We start from the raw sequence: 26,031 nt of genomic DNA on the forward strand, positions 1-26,031 counted from the left end.
TAATTAAATTAGAATTATCAATTTTTTGGCTTGTATATTCAGCGTATACATAAATATATGTTATTATTATTATATTATAAATATTACAATAATTGTTATAAATTATTAGTTTTATCCTTAACCAACCTTGTTTTTTTTTCATTTTATGCATCCAGAAAAAAAATCTTAAATATTACCATGCATGATCAAGCATGGTATCATGCATGATATCAGATATGATCAATCATAGTACCATATATGATCGTGCGTGGTATTATACATGAACAATTATAGTATCATCAACGACCAGACATGGTATCAGATATGATCATGCATGATATCAGATATGATTGTTTATGGTAACAGAGATGAACAATCATGATATCATATATGATCAGATATGATATCAGAAATTATCATGCACGATATCAGATACAGTCATGCATGATGTCAGGATATGAACAATCATGGTATTATATGTGATCGGACATAATATCAGAAATTATAATACATAGTATCAGGTATTATCATGCATGATATCAGATATGAACGATCATGGTAATATATATGATCAGGCATGATATCAGATATTATCATGCATGATACCAGATATGGAAAATTATGGTATCATATATGATCAGATATGATATCAGAAATTATCATGCATGATATCAGATATGAACGATCATGGTAATATATATGATCAGGCATGATATCAGAAATTATCATGCATGATACCAGATATGAAAAATCATGGTATCATATATGATCAGATATGATATCAGAAATTATTATGCATGATATCAGATATGAACGATCATGGTAATATATATGATCAGGCATGATATCAGATATTATCATGCATGATACCAGATATGAAAAATTATGGTATCATATATGATCAGATATGATATCAGAAATTATCATGCATGATATCAGATATGAACGATCATGGTAATATATATGATCAGGCATGATATCAGATATTATTGTTTATGGTAACAGGGATGAACAAACATGGTATCATATATGATCGGATATGATATCATCTATGATCAGGCATGATATCAGATATAGTCATGCATAATATCAAATATGAACAATCATGGTATTATATGCGATCAGACATAATATCAGATATTATAAAACATGGTATCAGATATTATCATGCATGATATCAGATATGAACAATCATGGTATCATATATGATCAGGCATGATATCAGATATAGTCATACATCGTATCAGATATAATCATAGATGGTATCAGATATACATATATTGTTTAACCATATCCAAATGTATAAATAATTATATCTATATGATTATTTTTTTCGTGTACTCTTAATTATTAATAATCGACAATCAGCGATCAATAATTAACGATTATAATAATCAATGAAATATCTTCAGCGAAATTTATACATAAATCAACGGGTGACCAAAGTTTATACATATTAATAACAAACCCGTGATTGTTTTATTAAAAAATTTTTTTCGCTTTCAGTCTAAATTAGATTATTGCTCTTCCTACTTAAATCAATAGTGTATAGGAAATTTTTAATTTAACATCAAGAGGAATCATAGGCTCACATGGAACCTTACTTTCCTTGTATATATATTCAGTGGATGTTTATATAAATTTTTTTTTGTGTAAGAAACTGGGAGCTGTTGGTTCGAAGGAAAAACTGCGGGAGCTTTAAATAGTAATCGGAACAAAACTATAAGGAATCGGAGAATATATACTCGTATATAATTACTGTAATAATAAATTTAAAGTGAGTAAAAAAAGGTGAGGGTAAAGTAGTTTTTAAACTTTATTATTGATCTCGTCGGCAGTAATAGCCGAGAGTCTTACACTTCTCACAGAGATGTTGCGGGTGAACCTTCGATTGGTCAGAGACATCCAAACCATCGGGTTTTTCCAAAGGTCTCTAGAATCAAAGTACAATTTCAATTTTTTTTTTTTCTAGTAGGCTACGAATAGCAGATAATAATGATATTATTAAATTAATTAACTAGAGATGCATGCACGTAATGAATGAGATGAGTATAAAATAAAAAAAAAAAAATAAAAAAAAGCGGCTGAAATGGTGACTTACGTAACGAAGTAAGGAGTTGAACGCGTGAGACGGGGATGTAGTCGATAACAACATCGATGTTGACCCCAGACTCACCTGCTTATGGGGGTAGACGTTAATGTGACACTTGATACACTCTTGGCCCATGTTAGCCCAACTATTCCCCGACATCCATTTACGTTTACATTTTGAACATTTGTATTCACCGAAGCAACGTTTCTTTCCTTGATATGGCGTTAGCCCTTCACCTTTTGGTCTTGCCTATAAATTTATTATTTTTTAGAAATATTTACACTTAAAAACAAAATTTCTAAACTCAAGATAAATTTTTTATCATGAAATTAAAGCAAAAATTTTTTTATGACTACAAAAAAATAATGGCGCGAAAAATTTTGAATTATAAATTGAAAACGGAAATTTTCTTTAGACGCGAAAAAATATTATCTTGAGGCGAGAAATTTTTTTAGTCCAGAGAAAATTTTTGTTTTCATTTCAAAATGTAAATTTTTCTTATGCCAAAAAATCTTTTCGTAAAAAAATTTGAGATAAGAAATTACAAATTTAAATTTTGAAAAAACCCAATGAATATTTGTTTATATATATAATATGTATAAAAAAAATACCTCTGCTATCACTTACTTAGCCTTTTTTTTATTGAAAGTCATTTTATATATTTAATAAAATCTCCAAATGATAATAATAAAAAATGTTATTTATGAATATAAATAGTTTGGTTGAATTAATTAAAAGGTTCAATTGAGCTGCGGGTTGACAATTTATGTTGATGACAATTAGATGAACGTTTACATTCCAATTTAACGCATTTCATTTATTTTTTTTTCTTAACCATCATAATAGTAAGTATATATATGTACACATATACTTATATATGAAAGACTAAAACTCAAGTGTACATCTCATATATTTTTTACCTCCCACTTCACCTCCTCACGCTCTTATTCCTCTTTAAATTTAACACATGCTTCTACTGGTATATATGTATATATACCACTATATATGTATGCATACATAAATATATATATAGGTTTTTATGAGTCTACGTCATTCGTACAGTAATTTTTTCTCTTGTTAAATATTTAAAATAAATAAATTATTTTTGTAATTTATATTTTTTTATAAAAAATATAAAATACCGCGAAATTTATTTTTTTAAAATTATTTCAAGTGTTCAAAATTTGTTAACTATAAATAATGCTAAGAAAAAAAATAAATAATTGTAATTCGTTTGAAAATAATTTTATGAATTTAGTGTTAATGTAAAATAACTAAATATATAAATTGGCGGAAATGAAGAAAATCTTGTTCATCGTCTACCAAAACTATTTAAAGTACCTAGACGACTCTGAAAATAACGATATTCACGGGCATACTCAGGGATTTTATTAATAAAAAATTTACTTTCTGGCCGGGAAGGGGAAGTCAATTTTTCAGAGGCTTAGTTGCACAAAAAATGTTTTTTAATTATAAATTATATAAGCTAGTAGACGTACTTGAGGACAATCTTTGATGTAATGCCCTTTTCTGAAGCACAAGTGACATAAATAAGTCGAGGGAGGCCTTTTTGTTGGTTTTTTATCTAGTAATCCTAATTCGTTAAAATGTTCAGCGAGATCTCCGATACTGTCGACTATGCTGCTTCCAAGAGGAATTGATCCGGGGCTTAATGAACTTTTTTGCATGTAACTGTGATGCTGAGATGCTGTCGGAAAATTTCCCCATATCGTAGGCAGTATTTTGCTCTAAAAATCGGGTTGTAAAATTTTTATTTATTTTAAACGGTAGTTATACTTAAAACTATCAATAAAATCTTAAAACGACCCATGTCATCTTGAAGTAAATTTAATTCCCTGTAAAAAAGGTATCTATGAAAATTTTTGTAGCCCCAGTAGTTTAGAAGTTACAGCCGTTTTGAGTTTCATATAATTTTGATCATTATACAAGCTTATATACTTTTTATTTATTTCAAAATGGCTGTAATTCCTAAAATAATGACTTTACGTAAATTTTTAAAGAGACCAAAATTGTAGAGCGTTAAATTTCCTTCAAAGGTAGCTTTATGACTTTAACATAAATCTAATAGATACTTCGATTATAACAATATAATATAAATATATTCCATAGAATTTTTGAAAAATCAAAAATTATACTATTTGTTTTTCTTAAAAAGACTGTAACTCCTTAATTATTGACTTTAGGTAAATTTACTAAGGAATCAAAATTGTAGGGAATAAAATTCCCAACAAAAAAGGTAAGAATAAAATTTACTCAAAAATTAATAGTTTCTGAGATATTTGAAGTATAGCCGGTACCTGATCAGAATGATGATTTTGATCGGCGATAGCAAGATAAACCCAATTTAAAAGATGTGGAGAATAATGTGCCGGTATATTTTGATGATTTTGATTATGGGTTTGATGATGACTGATATTTCCAACTGTTTGGACATTACTAATAGTTCCGTCGTGTATTTGAAGATGTTGAAGTGGACGCGGATGACAGGCTGCCATTACATCAATTTAAAACAGACACACACATTCACACACTTATTACTCAATTAATTATTGCACTAACACACAAATTACTTATTTACAAAAATATATGTTACATACATTTCTTAGTATAAGTTAAATATATTTATTTATTTATATTTTTGTTATCGGATCCGAAATGGCGGATTCGGTTCAAATTTTCGGTCGGTTTAAAATTTCTGTCCGGTTTCTTAAAAATTTGATATTTTTGGGTGAATGATAAAAATAACAATAATTAATTTTGTAAAAAAGTGATTTAATTCAATGAATATACTTTTAGAGTTAAACTAATTTAAAGTAAGAACAGTCTCTGGTACACACGTGCTGGTGTTACTGCCATCACATCCGATTCTGCCCTCCACTGATGGCCTAATGTAAGCACTGTGTGTATTCTCGGATGTATACTTACGTATTATAGTGTGATGAAGTCAAGAGAAAAAGAGAATTATAAATACATATATTTTTAAGCCCAACTAAAGTTATTAATATAAATTTTTTAAACATGAAAAATAAATTTTTAATTTTGAAATTTTTATTTTATCATTTCGATCAGTTTATATTTATTTGTTTATTTATTCATCAATTTGATGTATACGAATAATAGTTATATTGGAATTATTTTATCTAATTCAGTTTAATTTCGGTGGTCGCGAATTCAGGTATGTTATTTGTAAAAGAACGATATAATTTTTTTTGAGAAGTTAATGAAAACTAAAAATTTGGAAAAACTTATATGAATGTTTTGTACTGATTATCTCCGAAACTATCAAACTTACATAAAAATTATACAGAATCATTTGTATAGAGAATTTAATGCTCTACAATTTTGATCTCTTGATAAATTTATCTAAACTCAATACTTTAAAAGTTACAGGCATAAATTCAAATGTCAAATTAAACAAAATTTGAATTTACCAAAAATTATATGAATACCGTATTTTGAATATTTCCAAAACTATCATACTTACATAAAAACTACAAAGAGCCATTCTTACAGGAAATTTAACGCTCTACAATTTTGGTTTCTTAATAAATTTGCCTAAACTCAATACTTTAAAAGTTATAGGCATAAATTCAAATGTCAAATTAAACAAAATTTGAATTTACCAAAAATTATATGAATACCATACTTTAAATATCTCCAAAACTATCATACTTACATAAAAACTACAAAGAGCCATTCTTACAGGAAATTTAACGCTCTACAATTGTGGTTTCTTAATAAATTTGCCTAAACTCAATACTTTAAAAGTTATAGGCATAAATTCAAATGTCAAATTAAACAAAATTTGAATTTACCAAAAATTATATGAATACCATACTTTAAATATCTCCAAAACTATTATACTTACATAAAAACTACAAAGAGCCATTCTTACAGGAAATTTAACGCTCTACAATTGTGGTTTCTTAATAAATTTGCCTAAACTCAATACTTTAAAAGTTACAGGCATAAATTCAAATGTCAAATTAAACAAAATTTGAATTTACCAAAAATTATATGAATACCATACTTTAAATATCTCCAAAACTATCATACTTACATAAAAACTACAAAGAGCGATTCTTACAGGAAATTTAACGCTCTACAATTTTGGTCTCTTAATAAATTTGCCTAAACCCAATATTTTAAAAGTTACACCCATTTGAACACAAACAAAAAGTATATAAATTTGTATAATGATCAAAAATTTCCATACCGAATACAAAATAGAACGTAAAAAAATAATCAACTTAAAATACACAAATAAAAGCCAACGACCTCAACCTATAAATAACTCGATCGAAGGATATTGATTAACTGGGGTAACTAAACTACCAAAAATAAATTAGATTCGCGAAAGTCAAACCCTCCAAGGGTTACCCGAACTAAAGCTTGCACACGAACAAACCTTCTAAAATCAAAGACAAAAGTATCCATTTTGCCCATCAATAATAACAATTACTGCTCTAACTAGTTAATAACTTAGTGATATTTAGCATTCGCGTGTTCAAGTAAAAATAAATATCTAAGGTCAAGTACAAGATGAACTTGAAAACCCGCCTGTCCTTCATTTAAACAATTCGCCATTAATTACTCAGCTTTAAAAAAAAGTCTCATAATTAAATATAAATTTAGACCCAGAAAAAGTTAAGTTTTGAGTTCTTGTCTAAAAGTATTTTATATTTAGGGCTTTAAAGTTTAAGTCCGTGACTATCAGTATCAGGATCGGTAATCCAAGCAATACAAGTTACCAAGCCAACATTAATTCGTATCCCAGTCAACACGCCCACTTAATATTAAAATAAATATTTAACAAAAAGGAAAACAATAATTATCTTTATCCTTATTCTCGGATCGATTTTTATCGATTTTCTTACTCGTTTGTCCCATTCAGTTTATTTTAAGCTTCCGAAGCCATCGCGACGATCTTGGGCTTGTGAAAAATTTTATTTATTGTTTACTTAAAGACGAACTTCACGTGATTTAATTTTGTCGGCGATTTAGAAAAACAAAAAAAATGATAAAATTATTTTTTGTTATTTTGATTAATTGAAAATAATGGACAAATATGAAAACATTGAAGTGGTAGGTGAAGGCAGTTATGGGATTGTTATCAAGTGTCGTCATCGTGAAACAGGACAAATAGTCGCTATTAAAAAATTTCTTGAAACAGAAGAGGATATTCATGTTAGAAAAATGGCCTTTCGTGAAATAAGGATGCTTAAAGTAAGTTTTCTTATTAAAATATTGACTTTATGCTCAAAGTGATAAGGAACTTTTTTGTAGAGCATTAAATTTCCTACAAATGTTGTCTGATATATTTTTTTCATATCTTTGATAATTTAGCCAGAATTTCAAATAAAAAAACTTGGGTTTGAAAATTAGAAAAACCGTCTACGGAAACTAAATCATTTTTCTTATTAAAATATTGAGTTTATGCTCATAGTGATAAGGACCTTTTTTATAGGAAATTTAATTTCCTACAAATATTGTCTGATATATTTTTTTCATATCTTCGATAGTTTAGCCAGAATTTCAAATCAAAAAATTTGGGTTTGAAAATTTGAAAAACCGCCTACGGAACATTTATCGTTTAAATTAAAATTGTGGCTAAAATATTAAAAATATGATAAAAATGTATAGGAATAATTTTGAAGGAAATTTAATTTTTTATAAAAAAGGTATCTTTGAGTTTTTCTGTAAAGTCAATAATTTAGGCGCAAATGAGGTTTGAAAGTCAGGTTGGTAAAGTTGGTGATTTAAATTTCAGAAATTGCGGCATGACAACTTGGTAAATATGATTGAAGTATTTCGTCGCCGAAAAAGGTTTTATCTAGTATTTGAATATTTGGATCACACTGTCTTGGATGAACTAGAGGCATCAACAAATGGATTAGGTCCACAAGTATCAAAACGTTACATATTCCAAGTACTCCGTGGATTGAATTTTTGCCACGGAAATCACGTCAGTGTTTTTTACCCTCTTCTTATTGAGTTATTTTATGAATACACCGTTTGTTAAAGGCTGCTCGAGTGTGCTGAGTTCTGATAAAAGACATCTTGGCAATTAGTAACTCGAGAACATCTCAATTTATGTGTCCATATGTATTTTTTAAAAATATTTTATTTATTGCAGATAATGCATCGAGATGTTAAACCTGAAAATGTTTTGGTTTCACCAAATGGCGTTATTAAATTATGTGATTTTGGTTTCGCGAGAATTATATCCGCGCCAAATGAAACTTGCACTGATTATGTCGCGACAAGATGGTACCGGGCACCGGAATTATTAATTGGGGATTTAAAATACGGAAAAGCTGTTGATGTTTGGGCTGTCGGGTGTCTTTATGCTGAAATGGTCACGGGAGATCCACTTTTTCCAGGGAACAGTGACGTCGATCAGCTTTACCGAATTACTAAAGTACTTGGTATGTTTTTTTTAAAAATTTTTTTTCCACTATCAAAATTGTGGGGGTGGGGTAAAATGGACCGCTTAGAATTTTTTTTTTAATTTTTTAAAAAAATTTTTCAATGGGGAAATTTTGCTGAAAAAAAAACTGACACTAATTTTTTTTTTTTAAATATGAAAATTCAAATTTATTTTTATGGTGGCTCATTTTGCCCCAGTTAAATATAATTGAAAAGAATATGGGTTTTTTTGTTAAATTCTGATAAAAAAAAAAAATTAATGGACTGAAAAAAACTTTTATTGAAATTTTGAATTAAGAGGTATTTTAGGAAGTAATTGTATATATTTATATATTTATAGGTGGATTATGTAGTAAGCATCAATTAATACTGAATAAAAATGGTGCACCGCCAAAGCCGTACCGTAAAATAAATTTGTCGGAGGAATCCGACACAAGATCCCTGAAAAATATTTTTCCGACATGGAGTTCAGTTTCCATAGATTTTTTATCTCAATCCTTGAGAATGGACCCCGAAATAAGGCCAAGTTGTGCGCAATTACTGCAACACACGCTTTTCACCCAGGATAATTTTACAGAAAAATTTTTAATGGAGCTGCAAATAAATATCGCACGAGAAAATTCTAAAAATTTACTGCACAAAAGATTTGAACGCAGGTTTACTAATAATGAGGAGACTCCACGTTCTTACGAAAGTGCTGGAAGGTTTGTTTATTTTTTTTATATATGACACATATATGTTGTACATATATGTCATATCACTATATGTAGATCATATATTCCCATAGATGGAAATATATGATACATATATGATCCATATGTCACATATTCCCATATATGACGCATATATATGTCATATCTTGCGATATGTAGATCATATATTCCTTTATATGGAGAGATATGATACATATATGCTCCGTATGTCACATATTCCCATATATGACGCATATATATGTCATATATGGGAATATGTAAATCATATATTCCTATATATGGAAATATATGATACATATATGCTCCATATGTCACACATTCCCATATATGACGCATATATATGTCATATCTTGCGATATGAAGATCATATATTCCTATATATGGAAATATACGATACATATATGCTCCATATGTCATATATGACGCATATATGCTTCATATATTCATATATCATATCACTATATGTAGATCATATATTTCCATATATGGAAATATACAATACATATATGCTCCATATGTCATATATGACGCATATATGCTCCATATATATATCATATCACTATATGTAGATCATATATTTCCATATATGGAAATATACGATACATATATGCTCCATATGTCATATATGACGCATATATGCTCCATATATATATCATATCACTATATGTAGATCATATATTTCCATATATGGAAATATACAATACATATATGCTCCATATGTCATATGACGCATATATGTTTCATATATATATCATATCTCTATATGTAGATCATATATTCCCATATATGGAAATATACGATACATATATGCTCCACATGCCATATAATTCCATATATAGGAATATATGACGTATATGCTCCATATATACGTCATATTTTCGTATATTTGGATCACATATTCCCACATATGGATCATATATAGGAATATATGGATCATATATCCATATAACAACCACATATGCGTCAAAAAACTATTTATAAATATTTACCCCCACTCTTCTCTTAATAATTTTCATATTAAGCCAACATATCATCATAAATTCTCAGGTTTATCAAATCTAAAAAATATTTTTTCCCGCCTTATCTCAATCAATGCGAGCTTCAATTTCAATAATTCAAATTAATAAAACAATAAATAATTTTTCAGGTGGCAAATGCATTTGATCAAAGAAATGGGCTGTCTCGAAAACACCGACCCCCTAAATAAAGAATCACGCAAACAAAAACCTAAATCTCAGCCCCAGTCTCTATACACCAGTTCTATTTCCTTTACAAATTCCTACCTAAATAAATTCGACAAACCGAAAAAAAATTTCTCGCTACCTGCGCTGCCGTATTTGCAGCCGAAGAACCACAAGCGAGATAAAGAACAAAGAACTCAGTAAATAAAATTTTTTTTATTAATTGTAGATACCATAAATATCTTCATTATCAATAAATATCATTATTTATTTAACTATATATTTAATTATTTATTTGTTAATGTTATTGTTGATAAAATTTAAATAATAAAGATAAATAACAAATATGAAAAAATATTTATTGTTGTTTTTCTCAATAAAATTATTAAGAAATAGTCGATAAAAAAAAAAAAAGCAAACACAAGTGTGGCAATGCGCTCATATTATGCAGAAGCAGTTAAGTGATAATATATCAACAAGATATATATATAAATATATAATTTATTAAAACTAGAAAGTTTAGTCGTTCTTCGAACCTGATCCCATAAGCGGACATTTTTCGCATATGGAACCGAATTTTCATATATTTTAAATTTTAAAAAAATCAATAACCTAAAAGAAACATAATATAAGTCATCAGTTGATTAATTAAAGTATTAATTAATTAATTAATTAATAATGAGAGTATTAAAATTAATAAATCGCGTAAATTGCAACCGGGAGTTTCACTCGACAACCAGCTGGTGAGAATTAAACAAAAAAATTTTTTTATTTACAAAAAACTGCAATGCGCATGCGCACTAAAAGGGCGGGAATTTTGTAGGAGTTTGAAATTTTGAAATTTGATTTTTTTGCAGGCGGGACGCGGCTGTGATCAGCGGGAAGGCGATAGCTAAGGAGATAAAAGACGAATTGAAGAAATCTGTTGACAGTTGGGTGTCGAGTGGGAAAAGAAGACCGAGATTGGTGGCTATTCTTGTGGGCAGTGACCCGGCGAGTGAAGTTTATGTCAACCGGAAGGTCAAGGCTGCGAGCTCGGTTGGAATTGACGCAGAAACTATCAGAATGAAGGGAGATGTCGGCCAGGGGAATTTGATAAGGAAGATAAGGGACTTGAATGCTGATCCGAGGGTCGATGGTGTGTTGGTACAGCTGCCGTTGCCTGGAGGGTTTGATGAAAAGGAGGCATGTCATACGGTTCTGCCCAACAAAGATGTTGACGGTTTCCACTCGGAAAATTTGGGAAAACTCAGTACTGATAGCGAGGGTTTCGTTCCGGCGACTGCTTTGGCTGTGAGGGAACTGATCCTCAGGTCGGGGATCAAAACCATTGGGAAGAATGCGGTGGTCATTGGGAGGTCCAAGCATGTTGGTTTGCCAACGGCTTTGTTGTTACACGCTAATGGCAAAGGTGATTTAATTAATTAATTTATGGAGTCACTTTAATTAATCTATTTAAACGTTTTCAATAAGTTGGAGTTTTGAATCAAATTTCTGGGTCAAATATCAAAGATACGACAAAAATACATCAGTACAATTTTGTAGGAAATTTAATTTTCTACAAAAAAGGTCCTTATCAATAATCATCTAAACTCAATAGTTTATGAGCTATAACTTATTCAAATTAATAATTGAATTTTAGAGTCTAAACAATTATCAAAATTTTTTTTTTAAACTTTGAACCAAATTTTTGGCTTAACTATCAAAGATACGATAAAAACACATTAATACAATTTTGTAGGAAATTAAATTTTCTACAAAAAAGGTCCTTATCAATATTTTTCTAAACCCAGTAGTTCAGGTTTAAATTGTCTCCAAAAAAAAAAATGGAGTAACTTAACATTTAAATTGGATAGTTGAGCCAAAATTTGAATTCGAAGCTGTCAAAAAAACTGATGTTAATTAAAAAATTGACGATTTATTGGGCAGGTGATACCAGAGCATTAGACATGACAACCACAATCTGTCACATCCACACACCGAGAGAAGAATTGATAAAATTATCAAAACTCGCCGACGTCTTGGTGTCAGCAACTGGAGTCCCCGGGTTGGTTACTAAAGAGATGATAAAACCCGGCGCGTGTGTAATCGACGTCGGAATAACCCGCGTCGACACTCCTGACGGAAAGACCAAAATCGTCGGAGACGTCGATTACGAAGAAGTTAAAAAAATAGCTGGGTTCATCACTCCCGTTCCTGGAGGCGTTGGCCCCATGACTGTCGCCATGCTCATGAAAAATACTTTCTGGGCAGCTGAGAAAAATTTTCTCGCTAATAAATAATTTTTGTATTAAAAATTTCGTAATAAAAATCTTATAAAATTAAAATTTTTTTTTCTTTTATCTTATAAGTGGACTTATATTTATCAGACATCAGACACGTGGTCTACGTACTGGAGTAAATAAATATATAACATACTTATATTTAATAAAAAAATAAAAATTAATTTTTTGTAAAATTAATTTTTTTTTTTTATCAAAGAATTGATTTTTTATTTTATTTTTATTTTTTTAAATAAAAAAAACTAACATATGTTTAGTTTGTAGATAAGAGGTTATAAATATATATGTATACAACATATATATATATATCAAAATATATATAAAAATATAAAAAATGATTTTTAAAAATTTAAGCGGGTCAATAAAAAATTTGAATTTAGTGATAAAAAAAACTAATCATCTGTTTTTAAATTTTAGAAATAATTCAAGAATGTCACGGCCAAAAGTGTTGATAACTCGTGGAGATATTCCAGCTTCCGGTTACAATTTATTGCAACAAAAGTAATATTTATTTATTTCTTATATTAAAAATATTAATTTTTAAATAGTTTAAATTTAGCCCGCGAAAAAAAATAAATTTAAAAAATTCAAATTTTTCAAATTTACTCGGGCCCATTTTTCCCCAATAATTCAAATTAATTATTAAATTTATCAATAATTAATTAATTTTAATAATTAATTAGAATTGTTGGGGTAAAATGGGCCACAATAAATTCAAATAAAATTTTTCTATCAAAAAAAAAAAAAAAAAAAAACAATAAAATTAAAATTTTAATAATTTCAGCTGCGATTTGGTAGAATGGAAAAAAACCACACCAATACCACGTGGGGATTTGCAATCAATGATAGCAGGAGTCGACGGGGTATTTTGTTTGCTGACAGATAAAATAGACAAAGAAATAATAGAATCAGCAGGTCCACAACTGAAAGTAGTCGCGACGATGTCCGTAGGACTGGATCACTTGGACTTAAAAATTTTAAAAGAAAGAAACATCAAAGTCGGTTACACTCCAGATGTTTTGACAGACGCGACCTCGGAGCTGACTGTCGCCCTGTTGCTGGCGACTTCTAGAAGAATAATCGAAGCCGAGCGCGCACTCCGAAGGTAACCGAACCAATCATTTGATAAATAAATTTATTTATTGGCAATAAATTTGAATTTTTAGGGGAGAATGGACCTCGTGGTCACCGACGTGGATGTGCGGACCAGGGCTCGCAGGTTCGACGGTCGGAATCGTCGGTCTTGGTCGCATTGGTGCCCGAGTTGCTGAGTACCTTCACCCATTCCGCGTTTCGCGGATTTTATACTCCAGTAGAAGTGAAAAAAAATCAGCGGAGGCGTTCAATGGCCAGCGAGTTCCGTTTGACGAATTGCTCAGGGAAAGTGACTTCGTTATTGTCACGATCGCCCAAACTCCTGAAACCCGAGGGCTCTTCAATGCTGAAGCCTTCAGCAAAATGAAAAAATCGAGTATTTTTATAAACGTCAGCAGGGGAGAGATCGTCGATCAAGACGCTTTGGTTCGCGTGTTAAAAAATAAGGGGATCAGGGCCGCTGGTCTAGATGTCATGACTCCGGAACCCATTCCATTGGACCATGAGCTTTTGAAACTTGACAATTGTGGTAAATTATTTTTTAAAATTTATTATTTGAATTTGGCGCCTGCGACTAAAGTTTTCTGATAGTCAGAGGTGTCTTTTATTAATTTTTTTTTTTTTAGTTCTACTGCCACATATTGGAAGCGCATCAACAGAAGTGCGTGAAAAAATGTCAATAATAACAGCCAATAATATACTGGCTGTTTTAAAAGGAAATCCTGAATTAATGCCGTCTCCGTTAAATTGAAATTTTAAATAAAAATAAAATTATATTTTTTTTTATATTTAATTTGTCAATTATATAAATATTGATATATTACTTTTTTCAGTTTTGAGTTTTGAAAAAAAAGTTTTGGAATTTTATTATATATAATAGTATTATATAAATTTATTTTAAGACTGTCCATTTAACCCGGCTTAACCATGCGGGTACCTGGGACTGTAATTTATTTAATTTATATTGCAATTAATTAATATATAAATATACAAACAAGTGTCTAATTACGTTTAAGTTATGATCTTGGTTAGCAGACATCTAAAATTTTTTTGACTTTTTTTTTTAACAATTAAATTTGAAGAAAAAAAAAAACTAAAAATATGCACATGTAGAAAATTAAAAAATCTATGAGTGCAATTTTTCAAAATATTTTTTTTTTATATATTATCGTTTTGAAAAACAAATCCAAAAGTTATTGGCTAATTTCAATATTATTCCAAGTTTAATTTTAAAATTCCCGCCAATTTGAATAATGACATTGGCGCCACTTGTTCAAAAAAAAAATAAAGGATGAGTGAAAAATCTTTAAAAAAAATAGTAATATAAGTAAATAAAAGTTTAATTAATATTAATTAAAGTGTAATTAGTATCAATAAGATATAATTAATATAATAAATATAAAGTTTATAATTATCAGCAGTAAAATTTATGTTATAACTATTTTTGGTAAAATTTAAGTTTTGAGGTTACAATGATGTGTTTACAGTCACTTATTTATATATTTATTATATGTGCAGGTAAATTTATATATTAATTTAAAAAAAATATATAATTAGAATAATTTAATAATTAAATTATTTTTTTTTAGTAATTTCACCAGTACCCGGAGAACTAGAAGTATCCGACCCAAGTACTGGAGATTCAAATAAAACAGAATCAGAATTAGTTTCTAATTACAATGAATCTGATGTTGCTGTTGATAATAATTTATTGATAAATATCAATGAGTCATCAGAAATAATAGATGACATTAATGGAACCGTCTATGGTGAATTAATTAAGGAAGAGAGTGAAAATGAAACGAAAATAAGTAATGCGACAATTATCGAACCAAATCGATCTGATCCAGTTTATAAAAATTACAATAATTGTATTACTGATAAAATATATGGAACCGTTGAGGTAAATATATATTTATATATATAAAAGGATAGGAAAAATGAGATGAGTTTAAATGTAGCAGACAGACAAATTTTAAATTATAAATAAATAGAGTAAATAATAAAAAAAAAATATTTATAAAAAATGCACTTATTAATTTTTCAATTTTTTAAATGCCCATTTTTAAAAAATTTTTTTTTCCAATTATTTTCTCTATTTATTTATAATTTTAAATTTATCTGTCTGCTACATGTGTTCCTGGTTTGCAGGCAACTAATAATTTTTGGATTTCTTTTTCAATAAATCACTTACAAAAAAAAAAAAAAAACTAAAAATATGCACATGTAGAAAATTTAAAAAACTACAGGTGCAATTTTTTCAAATATTTTTTTTTTATAATTTATTGTTTAAAAAAAATTACAAGAAGTCGGCTAACCAGTAGCATTTGCTACATTCACACTCATACCATTCTTTAAAAAAAAAAATTTATTTGTAAACGTCTATTTGCAGTTTAAAAAAATTATGGGGTAAATTGGTCACCCTAAGTTTTTGGTCGAAATTCAAAATCGCATTATTTGAAATGACCAACTTACCCCCTTTTTATAGAGGCTACAGATAAGAATCTACAAAAAAATTTTTTACAAATGGTGGGTCATTTTGCCCCACTCCTATATTTTTACTTTGAACAAAAACTTCAAAGTTCAAAATTAATTTTTAAAAAAATTCAAAAATAGAAGCAGACTTAATTTATTTAAATTCCCGCCATTAGTAACACAAATTAATTAATTCCAATCTAGTGATCACTAAATACATCGAATAATTAAAGATTCCAGTTAGTAATTAAAAATATAATTACAGATTGTCAATGCGACCCGATTAATGGAATTATTAATAATCGATCCGTCGCCACTAAATCGCACCGACAACTCAACAGCCAAAAAAGACAAATCAAATCCACGGACATGTTTGCTCGTACTTTTTTATTCGCGCTGGTGTGTATTTAGTAGTCAAGCAGCTCCACATTTCAATGCACTGCCAAGATTTTATCCTCATATTAAAGCTGTTGCTATCGACGCATCAAAATACCAGAAGTAAATTTCATTAATTAATTAATTAATCAATATTGAATTGATAAATTAATCGAATTAATTATTGCAGCTTCAACATGCAATTCGGAATCGTCGGAGTACCGACACTGATGTTTGTCTACAATGGGAAGCCACTGGTTAAATTCAACGAGACATCTTACACTTTGGAGTCATTCGCGCGATTTGTAACCGAGTACACGGGACTTAAACCCAACGGGTCGCTTTACGTGACGTCCGCGGACTTTGGAGGACCGATACCGAGCACGCCGTCTAACGAAACGGACTATTGTCTAGTGCTATCATGGGTTTTTATTGCCATGTGTGGAATTTACTTCACACTTCAGTCTCGCTGGTGGAAGCAATTTGTCGAGCTGGTTCAAAACACATGGCGGGAAAGTAACGCTCAGCATGAGCATACTGACTAATTGTGATATTTTATTTTATTGTCTGTAAATTAAATAATTAACGATTAAGTGTAAAATTTGTTGATAAAATTAAATAATTTTAAATTAGTTTTTATACTTGACATCTTGATCCAGATCTACATCTAGGAAGTTAAATTTCAGATAAGAAAGTTCCTTACCAATAATTACCTAAACCCAGTAGTTTAAATATTTAATTTTTGAGATCGCTTATTAATTAAGACATTAAGAGTATTTTTTAGGAATTTATAGTTTAATTAGCCTTGACGTAACGTTCAGCGGTATGTGTTTCCACTGAATTTTTTTTTTATTAATTTTTTTTACTGTCGCATCCTTGTGCGTAAAACCATCCTCGAAAGATTGGAAGATGATTTTAGAATGTTCAAGCAACGGACCGTTTTTTGCTGGTAGATCCCACGTAACGAGTTCGTTTACTTTGGAAAACATTCCGACAAAGTTTTCAAACCTATAGCTAACTTCAACCGCCATCGCGTATAATTTCAAACTGACTAATAAAAATTTTAAAGCCGCTGAAGTTTATAAATTGTCTGATGTGTAAACAACAAAATGGCGGGTAAAATTTGAAAATTTGTTTTCGTGGAAATTAAATTTAGTCCCAGTTTGAGTAGATCTAGTTTTTTAATGGACAGCAGTATCGAGGTAATCGATTGTTTATTTAGTCATAAGTTGGAAGAATTTATCAAGGATTTGTTAATTATTTATTTTTGTTGGAAAAAAATTTTCATTTTTGGATTTTTTTTTTAACATTTAAATTTGAAGAAAAAAAAAACGAAAAATATGCACATGTGGAAAATTTAAAAATCTATAGGCGCAATTTTTTAAAATATTTTTTTTTATAATTTATCATTTTTAAATAAATCCAAAAATTATTAAACGTCACCTGATTTCAGTGTCATAAATCTTGTACTAAAACAAAATCTAAAAATAAATAAATAAATAAAGTCTGTAATTTTGAATAAAAAAAAATAAACGGAACTCAAGTCAACTCAGCAACAAAATAAAATTCAAATAATCATGAGTTTGACTGACAAAAAAAACAAATGACGTAATTTCCGGTTGAAATAACTGAAGGTTGTCGTGTGAGAAGTAATGGCCGACTTCAAGTATTCGTCTTTCACTTATTATTTCTCCCTAACTTCATGATTGTTGTGTCTAGCATTTGTTTGAACTGAAGTTCGTCTTTGGTCGTTAATTTTAAATTTTTAATTTCCTCATTTTTATTCACTAAAATATTCGCTGTCAAAAATCCTACAAGACAAGATGTGATCATCACAAATATATACTTATTAATTAAATATATTATTTTTCATATATTTATCTATCCAGGTTTATTTTACTCATATTTTCTTTTTACTTTTAATTTAATTTTTGTTTTTTTAATTTTAGTTTTTTTTTTGTTTTTTTAGATTAGTGAAAAAAAAAAAAAAATAAAAAAATACATATTTATATATTTTAATAATGGGATCATCAGTTATCATGTGTCCGATGTGCTGCAATGAGAGTTTCAGTAATTTGCGGTCATTGAAATATCATTTGTTGAGCATGACTGATAATTTGTACTGTCCCGGATGTTCTTTGAGGTCGGATTCTGTTGATGATCTTATCAGACATTTAGATAAATGTGGTAACGATGATGATGATGGTGATGATGATGATCATGATCATGGCAATAGACAAAGTAATAATAATAATAATGACGATGATGAAACTCCAACGGAGTCTAATAATTATAAAGATACTGAAATGTTGATGGTAATTATTTTTTATTTATATTTAAATTTTAATTTTATTTTTAAAAAAATTATTTTTGAATTTTGTCATATTTTAATAAGTGAGAATGTAGCAGACGTCAGATAAATTTTAAATTTCAAATAAATGGAGTAAATAATTAGAAAAATAAAATTTAAAAAAAATGGGCATTTAAAAAATTTTAAAATTCATAAGTGCATTTTTTAAAATTTTATTTTTTTAATTATTTACTCTGTTTATTTATAATTCAAAATTTGTAAGTCTGCTATGTACTCATTAAATTTTAATGGCAATATTTAATTATGTGTTAAATATTTAATTTATGTAAATATTTGTGAGGACCTTTTCTTTAGAGAATTTAATTATTTATCGAAAAGTATTAGGGTATTATTAATGTATTTTTATTATATTGGCGGGAATTTTGATTCAAAGTTTGAAAAATAAATTTTTGAATGTTAATTTTTATGGAGCGAAATTTAAATCTTAACTTTAAAAATTCTTAGCTCTTAAAGTAATGGATTCAAGTGATTGATGATAAGGATCTTTTTTATAGGAAATTTAATTTCCTACAAAAAAGGTCCTTATACTTTTTATCATAACTGTAATAGTTCACTCGCAATTTTGAATTTTAAATCAGAAAATTTTTAATTTTATAAAATTTTTATTTGATCAATTGCTTAAATTTTTTAATTACGTGTAAAGAATCCAATTTATGTAAAAGTTTGTAAGGACCTTTTTTTTAGAGAATTTAATTATCTATCAAAAAGTATTGAGGTATTTTTTCTGGATTTTTATTATTTTGGCGGGAATTTGAATTCCAAGTTTGAAAACAAATTTTTTGATTGAATTCTTATAGAGCGAAATTTAAATATTGACTTTGATCATTTTTAACTTTTAAACTACTGGATTTAAGTACTTGTTGATAAGGAGCTTTTTTGTAGGAAATTTAATTCTCTACAAAATTGGTCCTCATAATTTTCATCGTTACTATAACAGTTTACCCGTAATTTTGAATTTTAAATTAGAAAAATAAAAAGTTTGGAAAAAAATGATAATATAAAAATTTTTTAAATTTACAGGAGACAATTGTTGAAGAAATAACTTTTTTAAACCCAGTTAACAATCAAGAGATGATAATAAGCGACGCCCGAACTTTGAAAGTCGAGGAAAACGGTAAAAATAAAATAAATTTTCTAAATTAAAACAAAATTTAAAATAAAATAAATAATTGAAGGTGATATTAAAGTAATAGAGTCCCTAGACAAGCCACTGAAAGGTGACATCGACTCTCCAAAGACCATAAGTACATCAGACGTAGATATAGAACGCGATGATCCGGATAAAGATCCAGCGGAGTCAAAAGACTCACCAGTAATTCGAATCCCTGAAAGACTCAATCAAAATGATAATGAGAACGAAGACAATGTTCTCGCAATTTTACCAGAAGACTCAGCAGAGTTTTTGGACACTGATCAGAATTTGATGGAGATCCAGCACCAAGAAGGTGAATTAAATGAGGAAGAGTTGATGAAAGTTAAACAAGAGATCTGCGAGGTAAAAGAAGAAGAAGAGGTAAACGGGGAATAAGATTTAAATTATTTATTTACTCCTATCCCGTCCTCTAATTCCTTGATCCACTTTCTGCTTAAAGGGTCACTCTAATATGCGCTTCGAAAACGAGTCATATATATTTATATATTTTTGAAAAATTAAAAAGACTTTTCTTTTTTAATAAAAACAAAAGCCTACGAAGTGGCCGAGAAATAAAATTTTTTGTTTCTTTATATATATTCATATATTCATATATATATGAAATGTATATAAAAAATTGTATTTTCGTAAAGAGCACAAAATTACGGATAAAATGAATACCAACAACCATATATTTGAATTCCGACTTTAATTTGTTACTCACCCGCGAATCATCCGCGAGTAAAAAAAATTTTACTCAAATATATCGATGTGGGTGCTCAAAGAAGAGTAAATCCCATCACAAATTCAACTGTAATGATAATTTTTTTTTTACTTGCATCCAAAAAAAAAAAAAACTAAAATTTTTATCATAATTAAAATTAAAAATTATTATTTTTTTTTAAATTACAATATCTCGTCAACTATGCGTCCAAGGACAAAAGTCAAAGAGATGTTTTTTACAGGTTATTTAACGGGCTACAAAAAAGGTTTCTATAAATTTTTACGTAAACTTAATAATTAACGAGTAATTAAATAAAATAATTGATTATCTATGGGTACGGATAAAAATAGCCATTTTTTTTTTTAACTATATAACACCGTCGTTTTTGAAACGCTCTAGAGTGACCCTTAAAAAACCCACATTTAAAAAAAATTCTAATTATTTTGTAAATAATTTTAGATCGACTCGACGACTGTCTACAATTGCAGCAGCTGTGGCGTGAGTTTTAACTCTGTGATAGATCACATAAAAGAGTACCACGAGGGTCAGGATGTCATAGTCGAAGTAAACGGAGACATGACTCAGACAGAAGATCTTCCAGCAGAAGAAACGATCGAGAACACAAAACAGGGTCTAGGTACTCGCAGTCACCAGCGTCAGAAAATGAACACCCTCAGAACTGAAGAGTGTGTAGACAGCGAAGGCCGCAGGTACACAAGAAAAGTCGTGCAGATCGAAAGATTCTGGGACAAGAAAGACAAGTCAATTAATTCTGCAAAGATGATTGAGAAATTTTTCGCCAACCCTGAAAATGAACCGAAACCTCTCTCGCTGTCCAGCACCAAGACCAGGAAGAACGAGATGCCCCAGAGAATGTACCGGTGCAATCAATGCCTCGAACAGTTTTCGAAGCTAGGGGAGTTTCGTAACCACGCATGCTGCAATGGCTCGAATCAGTGCGACAACTGCGACCAGGCTTTCGCGACAGTCAAAGCCTTGCAACTTCATATGAAAGTTCACGGGCCTGATGCCTCGCCGACGAAGAAGAGTTTCGTGTGCAGGATTTGCGGGACACAGTTCGCCTCGCACAAGAGTCTGAGGTTGCACTCACGGATGCACGCCCCCGTCAGAGCGAGACATGTCGATGCTCCGGAGGGTAAACCTACTGCCAGCTTTACCTGCCTCGAATGCGGTAATTTTTATTATTTAATTAACGAGTTGTCAAAAAATCAAATAACTGATTGTATAAATTTTCAGGTAAAACACTTTCAGTTTCGTATCGCGAGGCTCACATGTCGCTTCATGCTGGGGACACGGCGACTTGCGGTATCTGCAATCGTAAATTCGACTCCGCGGAAAGCTTAGCGATGCATGCTGCCGTACACCCGGAACTGGGTGTCGTCCAGGTGTCTAGTGGCCAGCAAGTAACTGAGCCATCGTCGCCGACTTCGAACACGTCAGCGTCGACGACAGCAACAGCTGGGGTTGATAATGACCTCGATCTGACTAAACCGTACCAGTGTCAACATTGCGGTAGGAGATTCACGCGTCCTCATGAAAAAGTTAAGCACGAGCGAATACATACTGGAGAAAAACCACATGTTTGTGAAGTACGTAGCAATTTATTATTCAAATATATTTCGAAAATTAGTTTTTTTGGTATTTCATAACGGAGTATTTTTTTAAAATTACTAATACTATTAATTACTCGGTAATTATTGGGTTTAGGTAAAAATTTATAAGGACTTTTTTTGTAGCTCATTAAATTTCCTACAAAAAAGTCCTTTAGACTTTTGTCCTTAGATCAAGATATTTTTGATTAAAAAAAAAAAGATTCGCGATTCTTAACCCTACTCATATTAATGATTTATTAATTTATCAATAACTCTTTAATTATTGAGTTTACGTAAAAATTTATAAGAACTTGTTTTGTAGCCCTTTAAATTTCTTACAAAAAAGGTCTCTTCCAATTTTTCCATAAACTCAATAGATAACGAGATATTTATAATTTAGTGACATCAATTAGTGTCTGATTAAAATAACATTTACTATTTTAATGAATCCTAAATTTTTCAGGTTTGCGGGAAAAAGTTTCGCGTGTCGTACTGTCTAACTCTGCACATGCGGACACACACAGGAGTTCGTCCTTATCATTGCCAGCACTGCAACAAAAGATTTAAGGCATCATCGGTCTACAATCATCACTTGCTGACCCACGGCGAAGAGCGCGCGTACACGTGTCCCTACTGTCCAAAGACATTTAAAACCCGGGTCCAACTTGCCGGGCACAAAAACAGCCACACAAAACCCTTCCGCTGCACCGAATGCTCCCGACCATTTGCGTCTCTCTACGCGGCCCGCGCCCACATTCAAACTCATAAGAAGGACAATAATTTGAAATTCACCTGCCACATCTGCGGAGCTTCTTACGGACGTGCCTTTGCATTGAAAGATCACCTGAAAATTCACTCATCTGAGGCAGACCCGATCCTGCCACCGGAACCAGCTCGCGAGGAAGAAATCCAAGAAGATTTTCTTCTCAACGAAGAAGAAATGCTCGAAGAAATGTTAGATACTTAATTAATTAATTATTATAAATATCAATAATAATTAAAATTTTTGTTTTTTTTTTTATTTAATCAGTTACGTTGGGTTCGATTATTACTTTAAATAATTATTAAGTTTATTGTGATACTTAATATTTATTAATTAAAAAAAAACTAATTCATGTTTCCTTATATTATTTTTAAATAAATTAATTTCGTTGATTATTAATTTTAATTGAAATATTTATGATTAATTATTAATTAAATGATAGATAAATTAATAGTTAAATAAATTAAATTTTTATAAAAAAAAAAACAAAATGTAAAAGTTTATTGGCAATTTAAATTTTTGAATTTAAATAAACTTTTTTAAAATACTTTATTTTTGTTAAAATAAAAACAAATTACCAAAGAATTTTTTTTTTTTAATTATGAGTTTTATTTTTTAAATTTTACTTCATAGCGCATTTCGAAATGCATCCTTATTAATTATTCTTATTACTTGCGCGGTAAATTTAAATATTTGAAAAATAAATTATGAGAAACTGAATAAAAATTAAAAATCGTGTCAAAATAAAATGGCGGAATATGATAGAATATTTAAAAAATTTAAAAAAAAAACACTTGAGTGTTTGAACAAACCTTGGCGGGGAAATAATATGCAGAAGGGTGTCCTAATACACTTGGAGATTTAATTTAAATTGCTCCAAGTGCTGCAGCTAAAAAAACGTCACTTAACTGCTATTTCCCACCAGACGCCAGATGATTTTGCTCAGGAACTAGGAAGTCATCAGCCATCAGCAACACGACACTGGCACTGAACACTCAACATTTAATCATAGACACTTTGCACTATTTAAATTTTACAAACACTGCACATTTTAATTAAACAATAATGAGCAACAAATTTAATGGATAATTACACGACGTAACTACGGTACTGTCTCTCAATTCAAACGTAAAGAAAGATCTGGACTACTGCTGCCATTTCGATGATACTGACTGCTGCTATTGGACCGCCAGCTGATACAAACCAATCGATTTGCGATTCGTTCGACCTCGACGCCCCAACTTTAGCAAAATTTGAACGACGAATCGCGAACTTGGCGCGGAATTTAAAAATTGAAATTTTATACTTTTATTCAAATTTATTTATGTCATTTATATTAATTAGACTAGAGATACATTCGAAATTTTTCATTTTTTATCTATAATTTATTAATTATTCTTATTACTTGCGCGGTAAATTTAAATATTTGAAAAATAAATTATTAAAAACGAGAAAAATTAAAAATCGTAATTCAAAATAAAATGGCGGCAAAACCTGATGAATATTTTCGATTTCACGACAGTAGAGACACTGCTGTGTCAGTAACTGCAGTACACAAGTACACAACACGCAGTACTATATTCTACAGTAATAAATTTTAATAATAATTATTAATTAATTAATTAAAAAGAAATTAAATTGATTTAAATATTTTAAGTTTACTCTGTGACTTCTTTTTAGAATTATTTGAATTTAAATAAATAATTAAAATGGCTGACGATGAATTTGATGGAGATGAGTAAGTTAACCTTAAAATAAGTATGAATACAGCAGGTATCAGAGAATTTATATTAAAATTTTTAATGATAAAATTGATCAATTAAAATAATGAAATTTAAAAAAATGCGCGCTTATTTTTAAATTATCTAATTACGTATTTTTTCATTTTAATTCTACTGGAATTTCATTTGTCTGCAAAAATTTAAATTGTCTGATGTCTGGTAGTTTAAATATTTAAATTATTTGCATTTTAAATAAATTAAAATCTTAATTTTGAATTAAAACAGCAATGCAGATGACTTTGAAGAAGCAGAAGAGGATGATCACTTAGATCTCGAAGCTCCAGAAGAAGAGAATGAAAATTTTGAAGTTTTACCTTCTGGAGAAGCTTCTGGAAGTGTACAGAAGTCGAAACGTATTACCACTCGTTATATGACCAAGTAATTTATTTAAATTAATTATTAATTATTTATCACACGAAAAATTTTAAATTATTAATAAATAGGGTAAATAATTTTAAAAATAATATTTTTAAAAAATGCACTTATGGCTTTTATAATTTATTACATGTGCATTTTTTTTTGCAATTCGTTGAAAAAAAAATCCAAAAATTGTTTATTTTTTTCTAACTCAAAATCATATATTTAAAATTTTAAAGCAAGTGACTTTTTTTATAAAACAGTTCGAATGTCTGATACTTTTAATATCACCATTATATATTCTTTTATATTTAAAATTTTTAAGATATGAAAGAGCGCGAGTATTGGGTACAAGAGCTTTGCAAATTGCGATGTGCGCTCCGGTTATGGTGGAGCTGGAAGGAGAAACTGATCCCTTGCAAATCGCCATGAAGGAATTAAAGCAGAGAAAAATTCCAATAGTCATCAGAAGATATCTGCCTGACAACAGCTACGAAGACTGGGGCATTGATGAATTAATCATCATTGATCACTAATTTCCATTTAAATAATTAAAAAAAAACTTTTTCATGTATATAATTTAATAAAACTTCATTTAAATTTTTATTTTTCTTTAACTCTTTTATTTTGGAGTAAAAAATTAAAAAT

The 26,031-nt window shown here is 29.4% G+C and overlaps 7 protein-coding genes across 11 annotated transcripts; 6 read left to right on the top strand and 1 right to left on the bottom strand.

Annotated features, from left to right (window-relative positions):
• Window positions 1–3: 3 nt before the first annotated feature.
• Window positions 4–4,963, bottom strand: LOC103573470 (zinc finger CCHC domain-containing protein 24). 2 transcript variants are annotated; one of them, XM_008552582.3, is made up of 4 exons: window positions 4,390–4,963; window positions 3,571–3,819; window positions 2,156–2,320; window positions 4–1,912 (listed from the first exon to the last, which is right to left on the bottom strand). In XM_008552582.3, exons 1-4 carry the CDS (start codon window positions 4,585–4,587, stop codon window positions 1,799–1,801), a joined length of 726 nt encoding a protein of 241 aa, XP_008550804.1. In that variant the 5' UTR covers window positions 4,588–4,963; the 3' UTR covers window positions 4–1,798. The 2 variants fall into 2 exon arrangements, with proteins under 2 accessions (XP_008550804.1, XP_008550803.1); XM_008552581.3 differs by having other exon boundaries at window positions 2,081–2,320.
• Window positions 4,964–6,828: 1,865 nt separating this feature from the next.
• Window positions 6,829–10,619, top strand: LOC103573559 (cyclin-dependent kinase-like 4). Its single transcript, XM_008552706.1, has 5 exons — window positions 6,829–7,318; window positions 7,863–8,057; window positions 8,229–8,520; window positions 8,862–9,225; window positions 10,382–10,619. Exons 1-5 carry the CDS (start codon window positions 7,151–7,153, stop codon window positions 10,617–10,619), a joined length of 1,257 nt encoding a protein of 418 aa, XP_008550928.1. The 5' UTR covers window positions 6,829–7,150.
• Window positions 10,620–10,828: 209 nt separating this feature from the next.
• LOC103573472 (bifunctional methylenetetrahydrofolate dehydrogenase/cyclohydrolase, mitochondrial) lies at window positions 10,829–12,767 on the top strand. Its single transcript, XM_008552585.3, has 3 exons — window positions 10,829–11,158; window positions 11,273–11,826; window positions 12,345–12,767. Exons 1-3 carry the CDS (start codon window positions 11,094–11,096, stop codon window positions 12,695–12,697), a joined length of 972 nt encoding a protein of 323 aa, XP_008550807.1. The 5' UTR covers window positions 10,829–11,093; the 3' UTR covers window positions 12,698–12,767.
• Window positions 12,730–14,811, top strand: LOC103573471 (glyoxylate reductase/hydroxypyruvate reductase). Its single transcript, XM_008552583.3, has 5 exons — window positions 12,730–12,812; window positions 13,115–13,198; window positions 13,482–13,802; window positions 13,864–14,321; window positions 14,419–14,811. Exons 2-5 carry the CDS (start codon window positions 13,128–13,130, stop codon window positions 14,541–14,543), a joined length of 975 nt encoding a protein of 324 aa, XP_008550805.1. The 5' UTR covers window positions 12,730–12,812; window positions 13,115–13,127; the 3' UTR covers window positions 14,544–14,811.
• Window positions 14,812–15,061: 250 nt separating this feature from the next.
• Window positions 15,062–17,283, top strand: LOC103573473 (thioredoxin domain-containing protein 15). Its single transcript, XM_053737122.1, has 4 exons — window positions 15,062–15,310; window positions 15,382–15,695; window positions 16,533–16,765; window positions 16,833–17,283. Exons 1-4 carry the CDS (start codon window positions 15,265–15,267, stop codon window positions 17,185–17,187), a joined length of 948 nt encoding a protein of 315 aa, XP_053593097.1. The 5' UTR covers window positions 15,062–15,264; the 3' UTR covers window positions 17,188–17,283.
• Window positions 17,284–18,276: 993 nt separating this feature from the next.
• LOC103573474 (zinc finger protein 595) lies at window positions 18,277–23,607 on the top strand. 4 transcript variants are annotated; one of them, XM_008552588.2, is made up of 7 exons: window positions 18,277–18,531; window positions 18,612–18,957; window positions 20,034–20,127; window positions 20,189–20,526; window positions 21,329–22,061; window positions 22,127–22,479; window positions 22,946–23,607. In XM_008552588.2, exons 2-7 carry the CDS (start codon window positions 18,664–18,666, stop codon window positions 23,447–23,449), a joined length of 2,316 nt encoding a protein of 771 aa, XP_008550810.1. In that variant the 5' UTR covers window positions 18,277–18,531; window positions 18,612–18,663; the 3' UTR covers window positions 23,450–23,607. The 4 variants fall into 4 exon arrangements, with proteins under 4 accessions (XP_008550810.1, XP_008550812.1, XP_008550813.1 ...); XM_008552590.2 differs by having other exon boundaries at window positions 20,207–20,526; XM_008552591.2 differs by having other exon boundaries at window positions 20,216–20,526.
• Window positions 23,608–24,784: 1,177 nt separating this feature from the next.
• Window positions 24,785–25,989, top strand: LOC103573475 (DNA-directed RNA polymerases I, II, and III subunit RPABC2). The gene is made up of 3 exons (XM_008552592.1): window positions 24,785–24,983; window positions 25,252–25,404; window positions 25,709–25,989. The coding sequence occupies exons 1-3, from the start codon at window positions 24,955–24,957 to the stop codon at window positions 25,917–25,919; spliced, it is 393 nt and encodes a 130-aa protein (XP_008550814.1). The 5' UTR covers window positions 24,785–24,954; the 3' UTR covers window positions 25,920–25,989.
• The last annotated feature ends 42 nt before the right edge of the window (window positions 25,990–26,031 follow it).

This window comes from Microplitis demolitor, chromosome 2, assembly GCF_026212275.2.
Source record: "Microplitis demolitor isolate Queensland-Clemson2020A chromosome 2, iyMicDemo2.1a, whole genome shotgun sequence".
Lineage (NCBI taxonomy): Eukaryota > Metazoa > Arthropoda > Insecta > Hymenoptera > Braconidae > Microplitis > Microplitis demolitor.

Excerpts from the sequence above, each read along its gene's own strand:
- LOC103573470 (XM_008552581.3), bottom strand. The coding sequence starts at position 4,587 with ATGGCAGCCTGTCATCCGCGTCCACTTCAACATCTTCAAATACACGAC. Across the intron at positions 2,321-3,570 it reads ACATCAAAGATTGTCCTCAA|GCAAGACCAAAAGGTGAAGG; the intron begins GTACGTCTACTA and ends ATAAATTTATAG. Across the intron at positions 1,913-2,080 it reads TCAACTCCTTACTTCGTTAC|AGACCTTTGGAAAAACCCGA; the intron begins GTAAGTCACCAT and ends CTTTGATTCTAG.
- LOC103573559 (XM_008552706.1), top strand. The coding sequence starts at position 7,151 with ATGGACAAATATGAAAACATTGAAGTGGTAGGTGAAGGCAGTTATGGG. Across the intron at positions 7,319-7,862 it reads GTGAAATAAGGATGCTTAAA|AAATTGCGGCATGACAACTT; the intron begins GTAAGTTTTCTT and ends TTTAAATTTCAG. Across the intron at positions 8,521-8,861 it reads CCGAATTACTAAAGTACTTG|GTGGATTATGTAGTAAGCAT; the intron begins GTATGTTTTTTT and ends ATATATTTATAG.
- LOC103573472 (XM_008552585.3), top strand. The coding sequence starts at position 11,094 with ATGAGAGTATTAAAATTAATAAATCGCGTAAATTGCAACCGGGAGTTT. Across the intron at positions 11,159-11,272 it reads TTTCACTCGACAACCAGCTG|GCGGGACGCGGCTGTGATCA; the intron begins GTGAGAATTAAA and ends ATTTTTTTGCAG. Across the intron at positions 11,827-12,344 it reads GTTACACGCTAATGGCAAAG|GTGATACCAGAGCATTAGAC; the intron begins GTGATTTAATTA and ends TTTATTGGGCAG.
- LOC103573471 (XM_008552583.3), top strand. The coding sequence starts at position 13,128 with ATGTCACGGCCAAAAGTGTTGATAACTCGTGGAGATATTCCAGCTTCC. Across the intron at positions 13,803-13,863 it reads GCCGAGCGCGCACTCCGAAG|GGGAGAATGGACCTCGTGGT; the intron begins GTAACCGAACCA and ends TTGAATTTTTAG. Across the intron at positions 14,322-14,418 it reads TTTGAAACTTGACAATTGTG|TTCTACTGCCACATATTGGA; the intron begins GTAAATTATTTT and ends TTTTTTTTTTAG.
- LOC103573473 (XM_053737122.1), top strand. The coding sequence starts at position 15,265 with ATGATGTGTTTACAGTCACTTATTTATATATTTATTATATGTGCAG. Across the intron at positions 15,696-16,532 it reads AAATATATGGAACCGTTGAG|ATTGTCAATGCGACCCGATT; the intron begins GTAAATATATAT and ends ATATAATTACAG. Across the intron at positions 16,766-16,832 it reads GACGCATCAAAATACCAGAA|CTTCAACATGCAATTCGGAA; the intron begins GTAAATTTCATT and ends TAATTATTGCAG.
- LOC103573474 (XM_008552588.2), top strand. The coding sequence starts at position 18,664 with ATGGGATCATCAGTTATCATGTGTCCGATGTGCTGCAATGAGAGTTTC. Across the intron at positions 20,527-21,328 it reads AGGTAAAAGAAGAAGAAGAG|ATCGACTCGACGACTGTCTA; the intron begins GTAAACGGGGAA and ends AAATAATTTTAG. Across the intron at positions 22,062-22,126 it reads CTTTACCTGCCTCGAATGCG|GTAAAACACTTTCAGTTTCG; the intron begins GTAATTTTTATT and ends ATAAATTTTCAG.
- LOC103573475 (XM_008552592.1), top strand. The coding sequence starts at position 24,955 with ATGGCTGACGATGAATTTGATGGAGATGA. Across the intron at positions 24,984-25,251 it reads GATGAATTTGATGGAGATGA|CAATGCAGATGACTTTGAAG; the intron begins GTAAGTTAACCT and ends GAATTAAAACAG. Across the intron at positions 25,405-25,708 it reads ACCACTCGTTATATGACCAA|ATATGAAAGAGCGCGAGTAT; the intron begins GTAATTTATTTA and ends AAAATTTTTAAG.